The sequence below is a fragment of the Carcharodon carcharias genome, chromosome 9, assembly GCF_017639515.1.
Source record: "Carcharodon carcharias isolate sCarCar2 chromosome 9, sCarCar2.pri, whole genome shotgun sequence".
Classification (NCBI taxonomy): domain Eukaryota; kingdom Metazoa; phylum Chordata; class Chondrichthyes; order Lamniformes; family Lamnidae; genus Carcharodon; species Carcharodon carcharias.
Window position 1 is genome coordinate 8,757,816 of NC_054475.1, and position 20,818 is coordinate 8,778,633.

The 20,818-nt window shown below is 44.9% G+C and overlaps 1 protein-coding gene across 6 annotated transcripts in view; it reads right to left on the reverse strand.

The window, feature by feature from the left end:
• plekha6 (pleckstrin homology domain containing, family A member 6) overlaps positions 1-20,818 on the reverse strand; it is a 329,654-nt gene that overhangs the window by 293,786 nt on the left and 15,050 nt on the right. For 5 of the 6 annotated variants that reach the window (XM_041195223.1, XM_041195227.1, XM_041195224.1 and 2 more), the window contains exons 1-3: positions 14,571-14,744; positions 14,333-14,409; positions 14,177-14,234 (exon numbers count right to left, since the gene is read on the reverse strand). In XM_041195223.1, the coding sequence (XP_041051157.1) occupies positions 14,177-14,234; positions 14,333-14,409; positions 14,571-14,635 (200 nt within the window). In that variant the 5' untranslated portion in view covers positions 14,636-14,744. Of the gene's footprint in view, positions 1-14,176; positions 14,235-14,332; positions 14,410-14,570; positions 14,745-20,818 lie in introns of those variants that run through there. The other variant, XM_041195222.1, reaches the window with a different exon arrangement.

Genomic DNA, 20,818 nt, shown 5'->3' on the forward strand with positions numbered 1-20,818 from the left:
TATAGCACAGTAGGCCTTTCGGCCCATTCTGTATGCGCCAGCTCTTTGGTAGATTATCCAATTAATTCCACTCACCCCGCTCTTTCCCAACAGCCCTGCAAATGTTTGCCCCTTCCATTATTCCCTTCTTCGACAGCACCCTCCAAACCCGTGACCTCTACCACCTCGAAGGTCAAGGGCCACAGACACATGGGAACACCGCCACCTGCAAGTTCCCTTCCAAAGCACTCACCATCCTGACTTGGAACTATACTCGCCGTTCCTTCACTGTCACTGGGTGAAAATTACTGGAACTCGCTTCCTAATGACATTGTGGGTGCAGCGGCTCAAGGCAGCAGCTCACCATCACCTTCTCAAGGGCAATTAGGGATGGGCAAAAGCTCACATCTCATGGAAGAATTTTAAAAAGTACTTATCCAATTCTCTTTTGAAAGCTACTATTGAACCTTCTACCTCCCTAATTACTCCTTGCCTGTTTAAAAATCAGAACTCTGAAATATAACCTACAATAATGGCATGGACTCAACGGACTGTATTGATTTTAAAGAATTTAATAGCTCATGAACAATTCACCTCTTGTACACAGTTTTAGTTCACTGAAACTAGGGGAGCACAATACAAAATTCTTAAACATGTATCACCGACCTTTTCATTGCCAATGAGTCAGGACGCTGGAGTTCCCCTTTCCGAGTCCATTGTGGGAGCATCATCGCATGGACTGCCGGGAAAGAGCCACTACTACCTTCTCAAGGACAACCAAGGATGGGTAATTAGCAGCAGCCTTGCCCACGTCACAAGGACAGGGAGAACGTGTGCGGGGGCAACATCTCCACAGCTGCAGAGCAAGAGAACTCAAAGAGACGCCCAAAATGCTACTGACCCAAGTGAGCTGCTGCAGACTGGCAAATCCTGTTCCCCTATCACCCCTGCGGTCCCTGATCTACATTGGCTCCCAGACTGGCAACGCCTCAGTTTTAAAATTCTCATTCTTATTTTCAAATCCGCCCCCCCGCCAACCAACCCGCGGCCTTGCCCCTCCCTATCTTTGTGATCTTGAAGAGGAGACGGTGGTGTAGTGGTAATATCACTCAACTAGTGATCCAGAGGTCCAGCCCTAGGGACATGGGTTCAAATCCTTCTAGGGCAGCTGGTGGGGTTTAAATTCAATTAATAAATCTGGACTACGAAACTAATTTCAGCGACCAGGACAACTATCATCGATAGTCATAACAACCCATCTGGAATGGCATTTAGGGAAGGAAATCTGTCATCCTTACCCCTGGTCTGGCCTACGTGTGACTCCCGACCCACAGCAACATGTTTTGACTCAAGAACTGCCCTCTGAAATGGCCTAGCAGGCCACTCAGTTCAAGAGGCAATTAGGGTTGGGCAATAAATAAATAAATACTGGCCTTTCCAGTGATGCCAACATCCCACGAAACAATAAAGAAACAAAAGCCTCCTCCGGTCCTACAAACCTCCGAGATCTCTGCCTCCCTCCAATGCAGGCCTTTTCAGCTTCCCCGATTTTTGACGTTGGTCAAGGAGAGGATTGAGCACAGCTGGGAACGCCAGCCCCATCAACTCCCCCTGCCCCCCGCAACGTCAAACCGATCATCGAGTATCATTCCACGCAGGAATGGATACTTGTGAAAAGGTGACAGAGAGCTGCCAAGTCCAAAGCTGAAGCCCATTTGAAAACGGGGTGGAGTGGGGTGGTTTATTTGCAATGCCCGACAATGCCTCTAAAAGGCCTGGGGACCCGCTTCATTGTTGTAATGTGGAGTAGCACGAGAGCCAATGTGCACACAGCAAGAGCATGCAAACAGCACTAAGATAAATAAGGTCTGGCAGCATCGGCGGAGAAGAAAAGAGTTGACGTTTCGAGTCCTCATGACCCTTCAACAGAACCTGGTTCTGTTGAAGGATCATGAGGACTCGAAACGTCAACTCTTTTCTTCTCCGCCGACGCTGCCAGACCTGCTGAGTTTTTCCAGGTAATTCTGTTTTTGTTTTGGATTTCCAGCATCCGCAGTTTTTTGTTTTTATTACTAAGATAAATAAGACTTTAACTATGAAGTTAGATTGCAGAAGATGGGGCTGTCCTCTTCAGGGAAGGTCGAGAAGAGATTTGATCGAGGTATTCAAAACCATGAAGGGTCTGGACAGAGCAGACAGGGAGAAACTAGTGAAAGAATCGAGAACCAGAGGTCACCAATTGAAGTTAACTGGCAAAAGAAGCAAATAAAAAAGAGGATGGGAGGAAAACATTTGTAGACAGCAAACGATTAGGATCTGGAATGCACTGCCTGAGAGAGTGTGGTGGAGGCAGATTCAATCAAGGCTTTCAAAAGGGAACAAAAACAGAAAACGCTGGAAAAACTCAGCGGGTCTGACAGCATCTGTGGAGAGAAAAAAAAAGAGTTAACATTTCGAGTCTGTATGACTCTTCTTCAGAGCCTCTTTCTTTCAAAAGGGAATTGGATGAACACCCAAAAGGCAAAGAGTTTGCAGGACCACAGGGAAAGGCAAAGTGTGGGGTGAGGGTAGTGGGACTAGCTGAATTGATCTGGCACAGAGCCGGCACAAGACCGACTGGCCGAGTAATCTCTTCCTGTACCATAACCATTTTTTGATTGTGTTCTACAAATGAAGAGATAAGGAAAAGGCCGTTTAGAGACGGCCTTTTGAAGACAGCTGGATTCCTCAGGTTTCACCCTCTTCTGTCCAACGGCTTCAACCTTTTCTGATCCACAAAAATGCAACCTCAACACGGAATCTGTAACTTTGACAAAATGGAAGATAAGCTGGTGAACTTGCAATGCCCGTGCTCAGAGTGTCAATAAAGGGGTGGTGTATCCAGGAGACAGAGGGATAAGCCACTTCCCCTTTTACAATCGTTCTTATTTTTGTGCAATTTGATAATATCCATGTGCATTAATAAGCGTGAATTAGTAAAGTCCACTTTTAGAATAGGAATCAGATAGGTACCCGCGCACACACCCATATTTGAATCTGCCTTTTCCGTATCTGTCCATTTTTAGGATGCAATCATGGAATGGTCACGGCACAGGAAGAGGTTATTTGGACAATTTGAGTCTGAGCCAGCTCCCTGCCAGAGTAATTCAGCTAGTCCCCCACCCCCACCAACCCCCTCCTCCGGCCACCCCCTTCCCCCTGCAGTCCTGCAAACGTTTTCCCTTCGAGCCTTTATCCAATTCCCTTTCGAAAGCCTCGATTGAACCCACCTCCACCGCACTCTCAGGCAGAGGATTCCACGCCCTAACCACTCGCTGCAGAGAGAAAAAAAAAAACATTTCCTTCACGTCCCCTTCGCTTCTTTTGCCGACCGTCTTAAACCTGTGTCTCCGGTTCTCGATTCCCCAACCAATCGGGAACAGTTTTAAGCCTCGTGTCATGACAGATAAACCGTGACAGAGCGAGAGCTACCTACAGCTTCACCAGCTAACCACAGACATATTGAACTGTTTAAAGATAACCTGTTTAACAAAAAAAAATACAAGTAAAGACTACTGACCAAAGATGGAAACCTGATGTCCAACAGTGTAAATTTGAGCACTCCTCTGGAAAGTCTGTATAAATTGAAAACTGCAGACCTGCTCTAAGATGTTACATGGAATTTCACACCTGGTTGGCGGGGTGGGGGGGGCGGGTGGCGGTGGTGCAGGGTCAAGATCCACTTCAAACAGAGATTCTTGAAAGGAAGGCGTTAAAAATACAAAGTGCTGGGACTTTTAATCCACCAAAATTCTGTGAGGACAACAGTAACTGCTACCTAGCCAATTACACCCTACCAGACACTCAAAACCCCTTGTGGGAGGATGAAATAATCCCATCTCCAACTGATTACATCTCAAACAAACAATGCGTCAAAAGGTTTCGGAGATGAAAGATCAAAAAATCTGGGATTACTACAACAATGGATGCAAGACATGCTAATCGGATTCGCTTCCGGGAATATACAGAAATGAGTTTAAAACTGTCTCTGCCAAGAATGATAGGACAAGCAGGGGAAAAAGAAACATGACAGTCACCTGAAACCCTGATGGAGAAGAGCAGGAAGGATCTCTCTCTCAAGCCAGGCTGTCTTCATCAGAAGTAAGTCAACTCCAGACTCCGACCAGATACCACCTAAATTCAAACAGCTGCACTGTTCCACAACCTATGCCTCACGGACAAGCAAAGGACTTACTTGTATATTCTTTTTACTTTAATTTTTTGTACTCCGACTTTCTTACTTCTGGTAAGTGTGTGTGTGTATAATAAACTATTCTTTCTTTGACTCAAGAAAACCTGGTTTGATTGGCTCCTTATTACTACGTAAACACATTTGGATTGAAAAGGCATCTACAGGGAAGGAATTTTTTTTTTAAAAAAACCTTTGTTGTGACCAACCCAGGGGACTGAATAAAAGCGGAGCCAGCTCACAGCTCACTCCTCCTCACCCGGTCGTAACACTCAGATATGCAGAGATGATACAAGCCAGGCTCTACGTCTGTAACAGGAGTTTTATTCAATGCTTTAAAATGTCTGCTCTCATGCTTACAATTGCTTGCCTCCAGTTTATTTCTCCAAGTAGCCACACCCAGGCTTAACTAATCAAACACAGAGAGCAGATACAAGATATATAATCAAACGCCACAAAGTCCAGCTACAAACTAACATTCAAAAGGTTTGCCCTTCCCCAGAGGGGCTGAACTGGGAAAAATCCATCACGCTCCCCACCACAAGCACACAGGACATAAATGATTCTCAGTCTGAAAAAATGTTAACTCTGTTCCCCAGCCTTATCAGTTCTTTTATTTTATATGTAATGATCCAGGGTACTTTGAGTGCACTCAGGGTTCGGATGCTGATGTGAACCTAGGTATCAAGGCAAGGTCAAGAAATGAAAGGCAAGATGGACAAGGAACTAAGTAAAGCCCAGTCAACGTTTCAAGTCCTCATGACCCTTCAACAGAACCCTGCCCATGCTGCCAGACCTGCTGAGTTTTTCCAGCTATTTCTGTTTCTGTTTTTGTTTTGGATTTCCAGCATCCGCAATTTTTTGCTTTTAACTAAGTAAAGCCCAATGTTTATGGAAAAAACAGTGCGAAATGGAGCCAAGACAATGGTTAAAAACTAAAATATTTAAGACAGGCACCTGCAGGAATTGATTAATTCCTGATCAAGGAGCAGGACAAAAAGAGACTTTAAAAAATAAGTAATATCATCTTTGGCTTCATGAACCCTGACAGTGGTGTCTCTGCTCTATCTTTTTTTCTGTTACACTCTTAACTTACAATGATTTTGGGGAGCTTTAATGAAACAACAGCACACTCTGGTGTTGGAGAACTATTACTGCAGAAGAATCCTAATGTGGAGTGAGAGAGAGAGAAAGAAATAAAGAGAAAGAAAGAGAAAGGGGAAAAAAAGAGGGGAAAGCAAAGAAGGACTTGTGAAGTGAAGAAGAAACACAGCAATTGATCTGCATGGAGCAAGACAAATGTTCACCTTTGGTTAGCCTAACAGCTCTAGGCTTAAAATGTACAGAAGATGGTATGAAGGTTCTGGAATATCTGATTGATCTTACCCTCTGGAGCATAATACTTATCTCAATAGCTCAGCAGAGACGATAGAACCTGGAATGCATCTCTGTAACAGGAGTTTTATTCAATGCTTTAAAATGTCTGCTCACATTCTTACGGTTACTTGCCTAAAGTTTAGTTTCTCTTTCCCTAAGTAATCACACCCAGGCTTGACTAATGACACACAGAACAGATACCAGACACACAATCAGACACCAAACAATTGGACATTACAGAATCCAGCTCCAAACTGACAGTCGAAAGGTTTCCCCTTGCCCAGGGAGGCTGAACTGTGAGAAATTCAAATTAAAACCAGATTCAACTTGGGCCCATTTAGTCACCAAATACTGCCACTGGATCTCATCCAAAACCTGGCTACCTGCATCCTAACTCCTGCCAAGTACCCCACATACCCATCACTCCTGGCTTCCCAAACTAAGAGCTGGTCCCAGTCTGGCAACACCTCAATTTCTCATCCTGGTGTTTGTTTAAATCCCTCCATACTTTCACCTTCCCCATCTCTGTAGCTTCCACCGGCTTTACAACTCTCAGAGATCTCTGCGCTCCTCCAATTCTGACCTCTTACACACAGTGAGGGCGAGGGGGGGGTGGTGTGGTGTTGAACATTCCCCCTCCCCCTCCGGACATCCGCCAATCACGGTACTTTAGAGGCTGAAGAACACTCAAACACGTAGGATGGACCGAGAGATGAATTCCGGGGAGGCATGACCCAGGACGCGGGGCCAAAGGTCCAATTAAGGGACAGCCCAGGGAAATCCCGGACAGTCGGTCACCCTGCTTACACGTCCCCAATTTTAATCGCTTCACGATTGGTGGCAGGACCTTCAGCTGTCGGTTCCTTCGGCTCCGGAATTTGCTCCCTGCTCCTCTCCCCCTTTAAGATCCTTAATACCCACCTCTTTGAACTTGCCCTTATATCTAGATGTGGCTCAGTGTCATATGGTGTCCGGTAAAGCACTTGTGAAGCAACCTGTGACTACGCTAAATTGTTTTGAGTTTGATGATCTCGCGCCTATTAGACAATGAACCAGATTCACTTAATTCAGTAAACGCAGCTCGCCTTTTGGAAATCATTTAAAATTAAGAACAATTCCACACTTTCCTGATCTGTCACCCGTCTTCACTCGAACAAACAATTCCACTGCACTCCAGCAATTTACAAACGTTTTCTGCAAACCAGCCGATCTTTCTCCTTCACATTACTGAACTCAATCTGAATTAATGAGGATGATGGAAGTGAAATATATTTATAGGTCTCCAGAATCAAGTTTTCAACACGTTCTTTGATACAGAAATTGGACACAGTTTGAAAACATTCTGGCTTGTAAATGGAAAATTCCCTGATGCAAAAAGGCATCTCTTTGAATACTGAGATCACGGGACCACTGTCACTTTAAGTTAATTTAAAAGCTGTGTGTATATCTTATTCGGGATCTCTGGTTCAGGTCCTGTTGCGTTGCAAGAAATAGTTGCACCACAGTTCGATACAAAATCTATTGGTTAACAGGAAAGAACTCGGATCAGCTTGCAAACATAGCTACAGAAACAATTCACTGTCCTAAGGCTCGCAGTATTCTTTCAATCAATTACTCAACAGATTAAAGTGGGCTGGTGCCAGTAGAGATCTTAAGAAACCTGTCTCTACAGGCCCTACACAGATGGGACACCTCCCTCTTCCAGTAACAAGATTACAGCTCCATACTCGCTTCATTCAGGTATGGATTTCAACCACAACCCTTCATGTGTTGTCTTTATGCACTTAAGAGGCAGGCTAAGAATCTGGAGCTGGAGTGCACCATACGGCCCCTAAAACCTACTCACTAAGAACTCAAGAACAAGGCTGACCTTAACTCCATGTTCCCGTCCTACCCCCAAATTCCATGATCCCTTTAATGCTCAAAAATCTATTGATCTCTTCAAGATGCTCAATGGACAACATTATCCCCCCGCCGTTTGTGGGGGGGGGTGGGGGGGGGGGAAAAGAGTGCGGGAGCGGGCATGCTTCCCATTGGTGCCCCCAATCAGGGCAGGCCAGTTAATGCCCACCGAGCGTGACGTGTGCCAGGAAATGCTTTGCGCTCCCTGTGCGGGTGTGTGGGATGCATGCGGAAGAGCGCACAGATCTCCTCGAAGCAAAGTGCTGCCTCAGGGAGATGGGCACCGATTTAAAAAAACTTTCAATAAAGATTATAAAATAAATTCCGTGCTATGTCCCCTCATGTGACACTGTCGCATGAGCTGGGACAAGTCCATAACTTTTATTGTAAAATATTCTGCATTTTTTTTTTAAATCACTCATGAAACCTAATCCCCGCCCACGGATGAGGTTTCATGTTCCTTCACAAGCTCGCCTGGGCTCCTGGCCTGCCCGCCAACCTTAAGGTTGAACAGGCAGGTCCATTAATGAGTTCAATTGGTTTTGTAAATGGCCTTAATAGGCCAAACTGACAATCTAACTGACGCAGGGTGACATCGGGATGCACGCCCCGCCCCCACTCGCCAACCGGAAGATGCTGGCCAATGAGGGAGCATCCATAGCTCTCCAGGTTCCAGAATCCCAAAGATCCATGACCCGCTGAGTGAAGAAATTTCGCCTCATCCCTATCCCAAATGGCCAACCCCTTATCTTGAGACTGTGACCCCCCCCCCCACCAGTTCAAGAGTCCCCAGGTGGGGAAAACAGCCTCTAGCATCTACCCCCTCGTGCCCCCTTAAGAATTTTATATGTTTCAATGAGATTGCCTTTCATTCTTCTAAACTCCCATTCTACTCAATCTCTCCTCATAGGCTAAACCAGTCACCCCAGGAATTGGTCTTAATAACCTTAGTTGCACTCTTAGGTAGGCAGATCAAAACTGTGCACAATGTAATCTCACCAAAGCAGCAATGCCTTATTTTATACAGAAAGCCTCTTGCACTGAAGGCTGACATACTCTTGGCCTTCCTAATTGCTTAATGTACCTGCATGTTAACACGTCAGGCACCCAGTCAATTCACCGTGGCAGCACTGCACACTGGAAGAGATGGCACTGTTCCCAGATGCCCCATCACAAAACATGCCCTATATCCACATGCCACCAATGTTTTATTTTATACCCCTATGATTTTCCTCCTGAGCTTGGCTTGCAGCAGCGTTCTGGAGATTAACCTTCGATTTCTAAAGATGGTAGGACAATCCTGGAGGACTAACATCCCTAACACGTATCTAGATACTCCCTCACCCTTGCAAGACCTACTCCAGCATACTGCACTTCCGAGTTCCTCCGAAATTCCCAATCCATGCCTAGAAATAAATCCCCAAAAATCTCATGTTGAAACAAATATTAAATATCATTTCTTTTCTTAAAAAAAAAGAGCTGCCACAAATATCCCATCTCACTAACCTCAGAAGTGTTAAACCATTGTCACCATTACCATTACTCCAACGCAGGCCTCTTGCACATCCAGATCCTTTACCGGCGTTCATGCCCTCAGCTACCTGGGCTCCAAGCTCTGGAATTCCCTCCCTAAACCCCTCCCGCTTTCCTCCTTTAAGATGATCCTTAAAACTCACCCGTCCTTACGTGACTCGATGTCGAATTTTGGTCAATAACACACCTGTGAAGAGCCCTGAGGCATTTTAATACTTTAAAAGGCTCTATGTAAATGAGAGGTTTTTTTTTCACCTGCTAGAGGATTTTGTACTTAACTGCCTGTGCGACACAGGAGTCTGATCGGACTCTGTCAGATCAGCCATGACAGCTGTTCATTCCCATCAGACGTGATTCAAAGCAAACATTTTTTCTCCCATAAAAGCCCCACATTGTCAAAATGCAACGTAAAGCCCTCCAGACCTCAACGGCATGAAGCAGACAACACACTTGAAGCTCCTGCTACTCCCCACCCCACCCACTGCTATAAAAAAGGTTCTTTGGGCACTGTGAGCCAAGTACAAGGTTACGGGTCCGTGACTTGTTTGCACTTAATCAACCGCTTATTGCCGCCGGTGTTAGAAAAATCAATAAGCCTGCATTAACCCTTTTCAGCGTCCCAACGTTCAAACAGGTCACCGATCCCATGTGCCAATTTGCAAGTACCATGACACACAGGCTTTATAACAGATATGCTCTTGTCTTAAGGAATTTTGAAACTGTAGTTACAACAGTACAAAGTAAAACATGAACATTATTTTTATCGTACTCCACACCGGTTTTCATATAAGTGAATATCAAATCAACCCACATAAATAGACACCACTCAGATATTGAAATATTTACAGCACAGAGAGAGGCCACTTAGCCTATCATCTCTGTCCTGGTAGCTATCCAGTCTAATCCCACTTTCCAACTCTTGGACCATAGCCCTGTAAGTTATGACACCTCAAGGTTTTTAAAACACCATGACAGTTTCTGTCTCTGTCACCCTTCCAGGCACTGAGTGCCAGATCCCCACCACCCTCTGAGTGAAAACATTTCTCCTCAAATCCCCTCTAATCCTTCCACCACTTGCCTTAAATCTGTGGCCTCTGGTTATTGACCTCTCCGCTAACTAAGTCCTTCCTATTCACTCCTTCTAGGCCCCTCCACGTCAACTCTTAGATCATCTGCATATTTCTTCATCATGGACCCGACATTTAGCCTAAGTCATTAATATATACCACAAATAGTAAGGGACCCAATGCAGAGCCCTGTTTCCTCTTTGGAAACAGCTTTCCAGTCACAGAAACACCTGTTAACCATAGCTCTTTGTTTCCTGTCTCTGAGCCAATTTTGGATCCAACTTGCCACTTTGGATCCCATGAATTTCTAATTTATTGATCAGTCTGTCATGTGGAACCTTGCACAAAGCCTTGCTAAAATCCTTGTGGACTATATTAAACAAGCTACCCTTATCGACCCTCCTTTTTACCTCCTCAAACAAACCTGGTGCATGCAGAAGATATTCAGATTCCCTCATTTATACAACAAATCCAAATTAAATGGTTACTCCAGGGAACAGTTGTTGTGACCTAAATTATAACATTAATTAAAAAAATGTTAATTATAGGAATGTCTGTCTCTGTCTGGTTCGGAGATTGCAAAACTGGCATTTTGCTATTGCATTCTATAAGTAGTTTCAAAGTTTCACAATCTTCCCATGTGGCATTCTTGTCGATCTCGGAGTGTAACAAGCAATGAATGCAATAAACCAGAAGTTAGAGGGCAATGATTAGCATGCAATAGCTGAAGAAATTGAAATGCAATTGCTTTATCTATATCAACAGAATCATAACCCATTAAGTACGTGATTTTTTTTTGCAACCGATTAGGCACTCTAAACAAATTGACTAGTGCACCAAAAATAAGACCATATTCCACCCCCACATACCCTGCCCATTCTAAAGTGGAAACATGCTTGATCAAAAAACTGGCTCCTACTTGTCTACACAACCAGCAGCTAAAACATCAGAGATACAAGATAGCAAATCTTAAGTGCCAGAGAGATAGAAACATAGGAATAGAAGGCCATTTAGCCCCTCAAGCTTGTTCTGCTATGCAATTAGATCATGGTTCGTCTGCATCTCAACTCCATCAACCCAACTTTTTTTAAAAATTAATTCATAGGATGAGCGCGTCACTGGCTAGACCAAGATTTATTGCCCAACCCTAATTGCCCTTGAGAAGGTGGTGGCAAGCTGCCTTCTTCAACAGCTGCAGTCCATGTGTTGCAGGAACATCTGGTAGGAAGGGAGTTCCAGGACTTTTGACCCAGTGACAGTGAAGGAACGGCGATATAGTTTCAAGTCAGGATGGTTTGGGACTTGGAGGGGAGTTCGCAAGTGGTGTTGTTCTCAAGTGTCTGGTGGCCTTGTCCGTCCAGGCGGTAGTTTGCAGGTTTTGGAAACTGTTGTCAAAGGAGCCTTGCAGAGTTCATGCAGTGCATCTTGAATATGATACACCATGGACATGGTGGTGGAAGGAATGAATGCTTCAGGTGATGGATAGGAATCAAGCAGATGATTTATCCCAAAGGATGTGGAGCTTGTTGAGTGTAGTTGGAACTGCACTCATCCAGGAAAATGGGGAGTATTGCATCACACTCCTGACTTGTAGATGGTGAGCAACTTCTGGGAAGTCAGGAGATGAGTTACTCATTGCTGAATTCCCAGCCTCTGACCTGTTCTTGTAGCCACAGCATTTATATGGCTAATCCAGTTCAGTTTCTGATCAATGGTAAGCCCCAAGATGTTAATAGCGGGGCATTCAGTCATGATAATGAAGTTGAATGTCAAGGGGAGATAGTCGGATTCTCGCTTGTTGAAAATTATCATTGCCTGGCATTTGTGAGATTCTGTAATCCTTAATAAGCCTAACAAAAATCTTTCAATCTCAGTTATGACATTATCAATTATCCAGCCTCAACAGGGGCTGAGAGAGTTCCAGATTTCCACACTGTGTGACGATGTGCTTCCAGATATCACCTCCAAACAGCTGAGCTTTAGCTGTAAGGTTTTGGACTTTCCCACTAGCGGAATGATTTCCTCTCTCAACCTACCCTATCTACTCCTTTCATCATCTTGAACACCTTGATTAAAATCACCCTTTAATCTTCTATACGCAAGGCAATACAAGTCTAGTCTAGGCAACCTGCGCTCAGAATTTAACTCTTTTTTTAACCCCAGTATAATAAATAACTAAGCAGGATCAAGGAACAGGGGTCTCCACAAAGTAAATTGGTGGGGAAACCAATTGAATTTTTTCTTTTTTAAATGCATTTCAGCTGATTTCTGTAAAATTAAATGCACAAAAATCTATATGGACAATTCATAAGTAAAATTCAAATATATACTATTCATTCCAAGTGCTTGTCCAACCGGATAGTCACAGTGCGATTGCAAATGTTTCCAAATCCATTTCTGAACCTGTAAAGGCAGGAGCCCTATAATTTAGGGAGGTATTACATTTACATCCGCAGTGAGAGTTTTTGAGTTTAATGATATTTTGGAGACAAGAACTTGCCCTGCTCTGCATTAACACTGCTGCAAACCAAGTTGGTTTGACTCACATAATTCTTTAACGGGACTGAAATCCTTTTAAATAAACTGAAACCACTCCCGAAAGGGTCAAAGAGGAAGGAAAGGTCAGTATCAATGCGGGCAGTAATGCATCTTAAAACACCCCTCAAATCTGTTGGGCACATCTCAGTCATACAGAGCATGGGTGAAACTGCATCTCGAATACTGTGTGCAGTTTTGGTCTCCTTACTTAAGGAAGGATGTAAAAGAATTGGAGGCGGTTCAGAGGAGGTTTACTAGATTGATACCTGGAATGAGCAGGTTGTCGTATGAAGAAAGGTTAGACAGGCTGGGCTTGTATCCACTGGAGCTTAGAAGAGTGAGGGGTGATTTGATTGAAGTATATAAGATCCTGAACGGTATTGACAAGGTGGATGTGGAAAGGATGTTTCCTCTTGTGGGTGAGTCCAGAACTAGGGGGAAACTGTTTTAAAATTAGGGGTTGCCCTTTTAGGACAGAGATTAGAAGAATTTTTTTCTCTCAGAGGGTTGTGCAACTTTGGAACTCTCTGCCTCAGAAGGTGGTGGAGGTGGCACCATTGAATATTTTTAAGGCAAAGATAGATAGATTCTTGTTAGACATGGGAATCAAAGGTTATTGATGGGAATGTGGAACTCCAAACACAAACACATCAGCCATGATCTTATTGAATGACACAGCAGGCTCAAGGGGCTGAATGGCCTACTTCAGCTCCTGTTTTGTATGTTTGTATGACAGTCAATCACATCAGGTGGCTGTTGAGATATGGCAATTGGCTTTAATTACCCCAACCCAAATTCCAATCCTGACCCTTCCTTGGAAAAGACCCATGTCCAGACTTCAGGATTGGGCTCAATTGTGATTCCTCCACAGTCAAGTAACCAACTAGAGTACTAGATAGCAGTTGGTACCGAACAGCCTCTATTTACAAAGCACCTTTAAAAGAATCAAAGATCCCAAGGCACACCAAGGAGTGTCTTAAAATCAGGAAAGAAGGATAGAGACGCAGGATGTTTTCGGGAGGGAATCCCAGGGCTTGCGACCTTGGCAACTGAAGGCATCAATGGTGCAGCGATCAAATCGGAAATGCTCAAGTGACCAGGCGGTATTAGGGGTGCACAGAGATCTCGGGAGGGCTGTCAGGCTGGGGGAGACTACAGAGTGATGGTCGTGGGGAGGCCAAGGAAGGATTCCAGGACAAGGGTGAGAATTTTAGAATCGAACCGGTAGTCAATATCGGTCAGCAAGCACAGGGGGTGACGGGCGAATGGGGCGCCATTATCAGAGTTTTGGATGACCTCGAGTATACAGTGTGCCCAATGTCATGGAGTAATACAGCACAGGAACAGGCCCTTCGGCCCATCGTGTCCATGCCGGCCATCAAGCACCTAACTATTCTAATCCCCAACCTGTGGCCAGTCAACACATAAAAGAGGGTGGAAGTGGTCAACCCTTTCAAGATATGCAGAGAGGAGGTGGTGGGGGAGTACAAAACCCATCAGCATCAGAATGAACAAGGGCTCAGGTGAAGTTAAAGAACATCCATCCACTCACTTGATGAAATACGTTGCGCCTTCAAAAGTGAAGCCTTGTTCCCATCCGCGAGGCAGGTCTGCAGTTGAAGAAAAGTAATAAACATACAGAAAACGCTTGCAATGTGGCCAAGAGCAAAAACCAGAAACTCGAAGACTTCTTCAGGTTCGTACCCACCTGGATGGCGCCTGTGACCGGTTCGGAACGCCTCTCCTGACCTGGGTTGGATCCAACTAGTGGAGCGGGTTAAATCACTGCCAAAGAAGAAAAAAATATACATATATATAAAAATATACTCCAAGAATGAGTGTGTATGTGTTTCACTGAGAGGAAGGAAATTAAATCTGCAAAACAAAAACTCTGAAGGACTGAACTTTACAGGAAAGTTTAGCAAAAACTTTAGCAAATACTCAACTCTATAAAAAAGACACGCCCATCGCGGCTAACTCCGTAACTCCAGTATTTAGGGAGGTTTTCCATTTGCGGGGGGGGGGGGCGTCTAAATTTCACCCACCCACCCCCAGACTGTTTCAGGAAGGGAATTCTCCTTCGTGCCTTCCCTTCCCCGTGGATCTCCCGAGGTCGCTTCCTTGTTCAAGGGATGAGTGAGTTCTCAGGGTCACCGCCCCTTGGGTTGAGATCGAATCCGAAACGCAACTCCCTTTCGTGTTTCATTCCCTCCCTCCCTCGCTCGCTCTCCCTGCTCCAGGTTTAGACTCCCCACGTTCTCAGAGTCGAGTCAAAAAGCGAGGGGCTGGGCTGGGGTAGGAGAAGGTCCTCGCCTCTGATGCAGGACACATCACACTTCAAAACAGAAACCACTCCAGAGGAGGATTTCACGTTGCTGAATCCAATTAGATCACAGGCAATTCCTCCATCCCCCAAGAATTATCTTATTCATCCTGCACCTCCCACTCTGCCTGGGTTAATACTTATCCCTCAATCTACAGCCACACTAAATAGGGACCATTATCACATTACTCTTTGTGGGCTCTTCCTTTGCACAAATTGGCTGCCAATTTTCCTACATTATAACAGTTTTTTTTTAGCTACACACTTCTTTGCCTCCCTTTGGGGAACAATTCCCAGCTAATCATCAACCCACTAAATCACATCATGAACACCCCCCCCCCCTCCCCCTTTTTTTTAAGGCAAGAGGCCTTAGCACAGGATTTGAACCCAGGCTGTCTAGGCTAGAGGTAGGATTACTATCGCTGCACCAGAAGACCCTTTTGGCTTACAATAGTGTCTACACTTCAGAAGTACCGTATTTATTTGCCTGTAAGGCACTTGGGACATCCTGCAATCAGAAGAGAGATATGGGTGCAAGTCTATCTGCATTTACTCTATGTTCACCTTCACCCAGTCTTTTCCCCTTCCCCTCTCCAATTTGATTTTTTTGTCTCTACTATGGTCCTCACTTCCTTTCTGTCCCTCCCCTATCCATCTCTTCTGTATTGTCCAGATCTTCCTTACCTCCCCATCGCAAACCTTTTCAGATCTTCAGAATCCCTCCCCCACAATGTCCCCCAACATAAATCCATTCCAGCCCCTATTTGAAATGAGTTTTATAAACTCTTGTTCCTCGTACTCATTAGCTGCCTCAAACTGAAGGTGTCCAAAAGGAATTTTTCAAACTCTGTCTTGCTGAGTCTCTCTCTAGCTCCCACAGATCACTATGAGTATTGGACAATTCCAAAGTTCCCATTGCCGAGGGACATCACCTATTCTCAACTCCCTTGCAATCAGATTGCAGCAATAGGCTACTTATTCACGAGGCTGATACCTGGGATGAAGGGGTAATTTTGAGGAAAGGTTGGGCCCATACTCATTGGAGTTTAGAATAATCAGAGGTGATCTTATTGAAACATTAAGATTCTGAGGGGGCTTGATAGGATTGAGGCTGGGAGGGTGTTTCCCCTCGTGAGAACTAGGGGGCTCAGTTTAAAAATAAGGGGTCTCCCATTTAAGACTAAGATGAGGAATAATTTCTTCTCTAAGGGTCATTAGTGTTTGGAATTCTCTTCCCCCAGTGAGCAGTGGAGGCCAAGTCATTGGACCTATTCAAGGCTAAGGTAGACAGATGTTTGATTGACAAGGGAGTCAAGGGTTATGGGGGGGGGGGGTGCAGACAGGAATGTGGAGTTAAGGCCACTTCAGATCAGCCATGATCTTATTGACTGGCAGAACAGACTCGAGGGGCCGAATGGCCGACTGCTCCTATTTCTTAAGTTCTTATAATGGAGGAAAGGGAAGGATGTGATTGAAGATGACATTGACCACCTGGCTGGATGAGCTATGACCTGATATGGGAAAACTTGGAGCACGATTGTGGTGCATTTGGAAATTGTCAATAACCATTAGTCACTCCTTAGGGAAATATGTTACAAATAGCAGTTATTTGCAATGGAGATTGATGAATATCTACAGTCTTATGACAGGTTTATTCATTCCCACCCTCTTCACTTCAGCCATTCTAGTACACACAAACATTTTTTATTCATTCATGGGATATGGGCGTCGCTGGCTGGGCCAGCATTTATTGCCCATCCCTAATTGCCCTTGAGAAGGCGGTGGTGGTACACCCACAGTGCTATTAGAGAGGGAGTTCCAGGACTTTGACCCAGTGACCATGAAGGGACGGCAACATATTTCCAAGTCAGGTGAGTGAGCTGGGAGGGGAATTTGCAGGTGGTGGCATTTCTATGTATCTGCTGTCCTTGTCCTTTCAGATGGCAGTGGTTGCGGGTTTGGTAGGTGCTGCCTAAGAAGCCTTAGGGAGCGCATGTGGATAGTGCAGATACCTGAGCGTATTAGGCTGAGGTCAAATCGAAGGTTTCAGTGGAAATCATAAAGTCTTACAATGAAATTCCAGCAGTGTGTAAAAGTGAACTGAATTTCAAAGCTAGATTATTGCTGTGAACTCTCAGCTGATATATAGTTATTTGTTGTATCAGAAGGAAGATGCTAGTCAGGGAACTTCCATTCGGAAACTTACCATAGTGCACAGGATGTGACTATCAGGCCATCATTCTGACCAAGATTTAAAACAACGCCCTTCTCTTTTAAACTGACGACAGTTCCAGCGCTGCACCTCAGGAACTTTCCATTGGATAACCAAGAAAGAAAAGCTTGTGTTTATTTACCCCAACACTTTACAGCTACTTTCGAAATGTACTCGCTGCTGTAATATCAGAAACACAGCAGCCAATTTACGCACAGCAAGCTCCCACAAACAGCAATGTGATAATGACCAGATAATGCGTTTTAGCGATGTTGACGGAGGAATAAATAGTGGCCATATTCCCCTGCTCGTCTTCAAGATATGGGATCTTTGACATCCACCTGAGAGGGCAGACAAGGCTACAGTTTAACATCTCATCAGAAAGAACAGCACCTCTGGCACTGCAGCACTCTCTAAGTTCTGCACAGGAGTATCAGCCTTGGTTTTGTATTCAAGTATTTTGGAGGGGGTGGGGGGGGGTGGTGTGGGGATTGAACCCAGAACCTGATGGCTAAGGAAGGATTACTACCAGCTGAGCCACAGCTGTCAGACATGATTTGGATCAACTGGATCTGCTATTGAAAGTTTTCTGGACGGCTCCAATGACCATCCCATGAGCCTCATGTGATTCCAAATGTGCCTCATGTCAATGCTTATTATAGGGGTCACTAGATAACCATTGGGAATGGGAGCCTAGGGGATAACTTTCTCCCCGTTGGGCAGGCCTGTCGGGCGCGGGCGGGCACAGAGCCGATTGCCGCCTGCGATCGGCTGTGCGCCACCATTTTGCATGATACCCGCCTGGCAGCGCTCACCGCTACCTGTGCGGGCGGGGTGGGGGGGGGGGTGGTGGAGGGAGATTTGAGGCCTGCGTTCTTTCACGCAAAAGAGCACAGAAATCTCCCTGAGGCACGGGGCTGCCTCGAGGAGATTAAGTTCAGTTATAAAGAAGGCAAAAAATAAATATTCGGACATGTCCCCTCATGCGTCAGTGTCACACGAGCTGGGACCTATTTTATGAACCTTCATGAAAAATTTCATTTAATTAACAAACGCCTCACGAAGCCTCGTCCCACCCGTGGATGAGGTTTCGTGAAAAATGCGAAGGTCGCTTGGGATCTTCCCCTGCCCCCAACACAACCTCCGCCCCCCACCGACCTCAAGGTTGGACGAGCAGCCCTGACAGTCATTCTAATTAGTTCATTAATGGCCTTAACGGGCCTTTGACAGTTCGGTGGGCACGCAACCGGCCTCCGACTAAGGATCGGAATGAGGCCCGGTGATGTCAGGATGCGCGCCCCGCATCACCACGCGTCATTTTACATGTCGGTGAGTGGGACCTGCCCCCACACCACCCCCCCCCACCCACCCCCCCAGCAAAACAGAAGATCCTGCCCCTAGTTATTTTAATTTTTATAATCCAGAAGTACGGCAACCAGTTGTCATTGTCAACATGGCTCAGCCAACAGCACATTTGCCACTGAGTCAGAAGGTTGTGGTTTTGAATGCTAATTGGGGTTGACACATTAGAAAATACTAGATTGTGGGAGATACCGTCCTCCAAGTGAAACTAATTTAAGCTGTCGATCCATCTGTTTGGTTGAATGTTAAACACCTATCGTACTGTTTTGAAGAAAAGGAGGCGTTTCTCTCTTCCCCCCCCTCCCCACACCCAGTAAACCCCACTAACAATCCACCCTCAACACAACACAAATCGGAATTATTTACTCATGCACCTGCTCCCCGCTTGTCGGATGTTGCTGCCATACTATGAATGCCGGCTTAGCCCAAATAACATGTCACAGTGCTTCAGGAGTAATCCTTTGTGTGCATCTTTCTGAGATAATCCAATAAATTAACGCACTGAATTAATGCAATTATCATCATGCAGAACCTTGGTCGGAATACTGTGTCTGTCCCATTTTGAGCACCTGCTGTAAGGAATGTCGCTGTAGGCACAGAGAGGAAGATTCATAGAATTTCTTTTCCACATAGATGGCCATTAGGATGTGGAATACACCACCAGAAACATTGGGGGAGCCAGAATCCTTAGTATCTTTTAAAAAAATAAGCAGGTAAACATTTGAAAATTAAATTTCTTTAACCGGGTTATGGCGAAAAGGCAAGAAAATGGGACTGAGTAAATTGTTCTTATAGGGAGTCAGCACAGGTACAATGGCCCCTCTCTGTACTATAACTTCTATGATTCTATCATCTGATACCAGCAACCTCAGCACAAACTTTGGATTCTATCCGATTGATATACGAACACAAGAGCATAAGAAATAGGAGCTGGAGTAGGCCATTCAGCCCCTCAAACTTGCATTTCCATTCAATAAGATAGTGGCTGACCTGATTGTGGCTTTAACTCCACTTTCCTGCCTGTCTGCCATAACCCTTGACTGCCTTGTAGATCAAAAATCGATTTAATTCAGCCTTTAATGTATTCAGTGACCCCACTGTTCACTGGGGAAGAGATTTCAAAACGCTAACAACCCTCTGAGAGAAGAAATTCCTCCTCATCTCCGTCTTAAATGAGTGACACCTTATTTTTAAAAAGTGGCCCCTAGTTCTAGATTCCCCCATATGGGGAAACATCCTCTCAGCATCTGGGCTTGTCAAGCTCCCTCAGAATCTTATATGGTTCAATAAGATCACCTGTCATTCTCAAACTCCAACCTGCTCAACCTTTCCTCATAAGACAAACCCTTCATCCAGGGAATCTGTCCAGTGAACCTTCTCTGAACTGACTCCAATGCAAATATATCCCTCCTTAAGAAATGTGAGCAAAACTGTATGCAGGTAGGTGCCATCTCACCAAGACCTGTACAGCTGGAGCAAGACTTCCCTACTTTTCACCCTCCAGCTCCCATTCAATAAAAGCCCTCCAAAAATCCATGCTGTATCTGCATGCTGACTTTTTGTGATCCATGTACATGCACCCTGATTCTCTCTCTCTCTCTCTCATACAATTGGAAAGTGCTGGCCTCTTTGTCATCTCCTCACTGAAAGAACTGAGCTAGTAAACCCACTGCAGGTGGAACCATGAGGGGGCACCCCCACTCCTTCATGGCCCTCACTACCTTTTTCCCTTCCTTAATACCGAATAACCTCTTTGCTGTTTCTAAAATAGATTTAATCAAAAGTCACGATGGAGGAAGCCATTTGGACTACTGCACTTGTACTAGCTCTGCTAATTATCTTAAACGTATGCCCTATTTATTGACCATTGGAAATGTTTTTTTTTATCAATTTCCTATATCAAAACCTTTCACAGTTTTAAATCTTCCTATCGGATCTCATCTTAACATTTTTCATTCTAATGAAAAGTAGGCCAGTTTCTCCTGTCTCTATTCACAACCAAAGCTTCCTAGCCCTGGTATTAGCCAAGTGAATCTCTCTCGTACTGTATCCATGGCCAGAACTGCACAAAGCTGCCTTGTATTCCCTTGAGTATAGAAGATTGAGTTGTGATTTAATTGATATAATTTAAAATTCATTCACGGGATGTGGGTGTCGCTGGCTGGGCCAACATTTATTGTCCATCCCTAATTGCCCTTGAGAAGGTGGTGGTGAGCTGCCTTCTTGAACCGCTGCAGTCCATGTGGTGTAGGTCCACCTTATGCCTGTGCTGTTAGGGAGGAAGTTTCAGGGTTTTG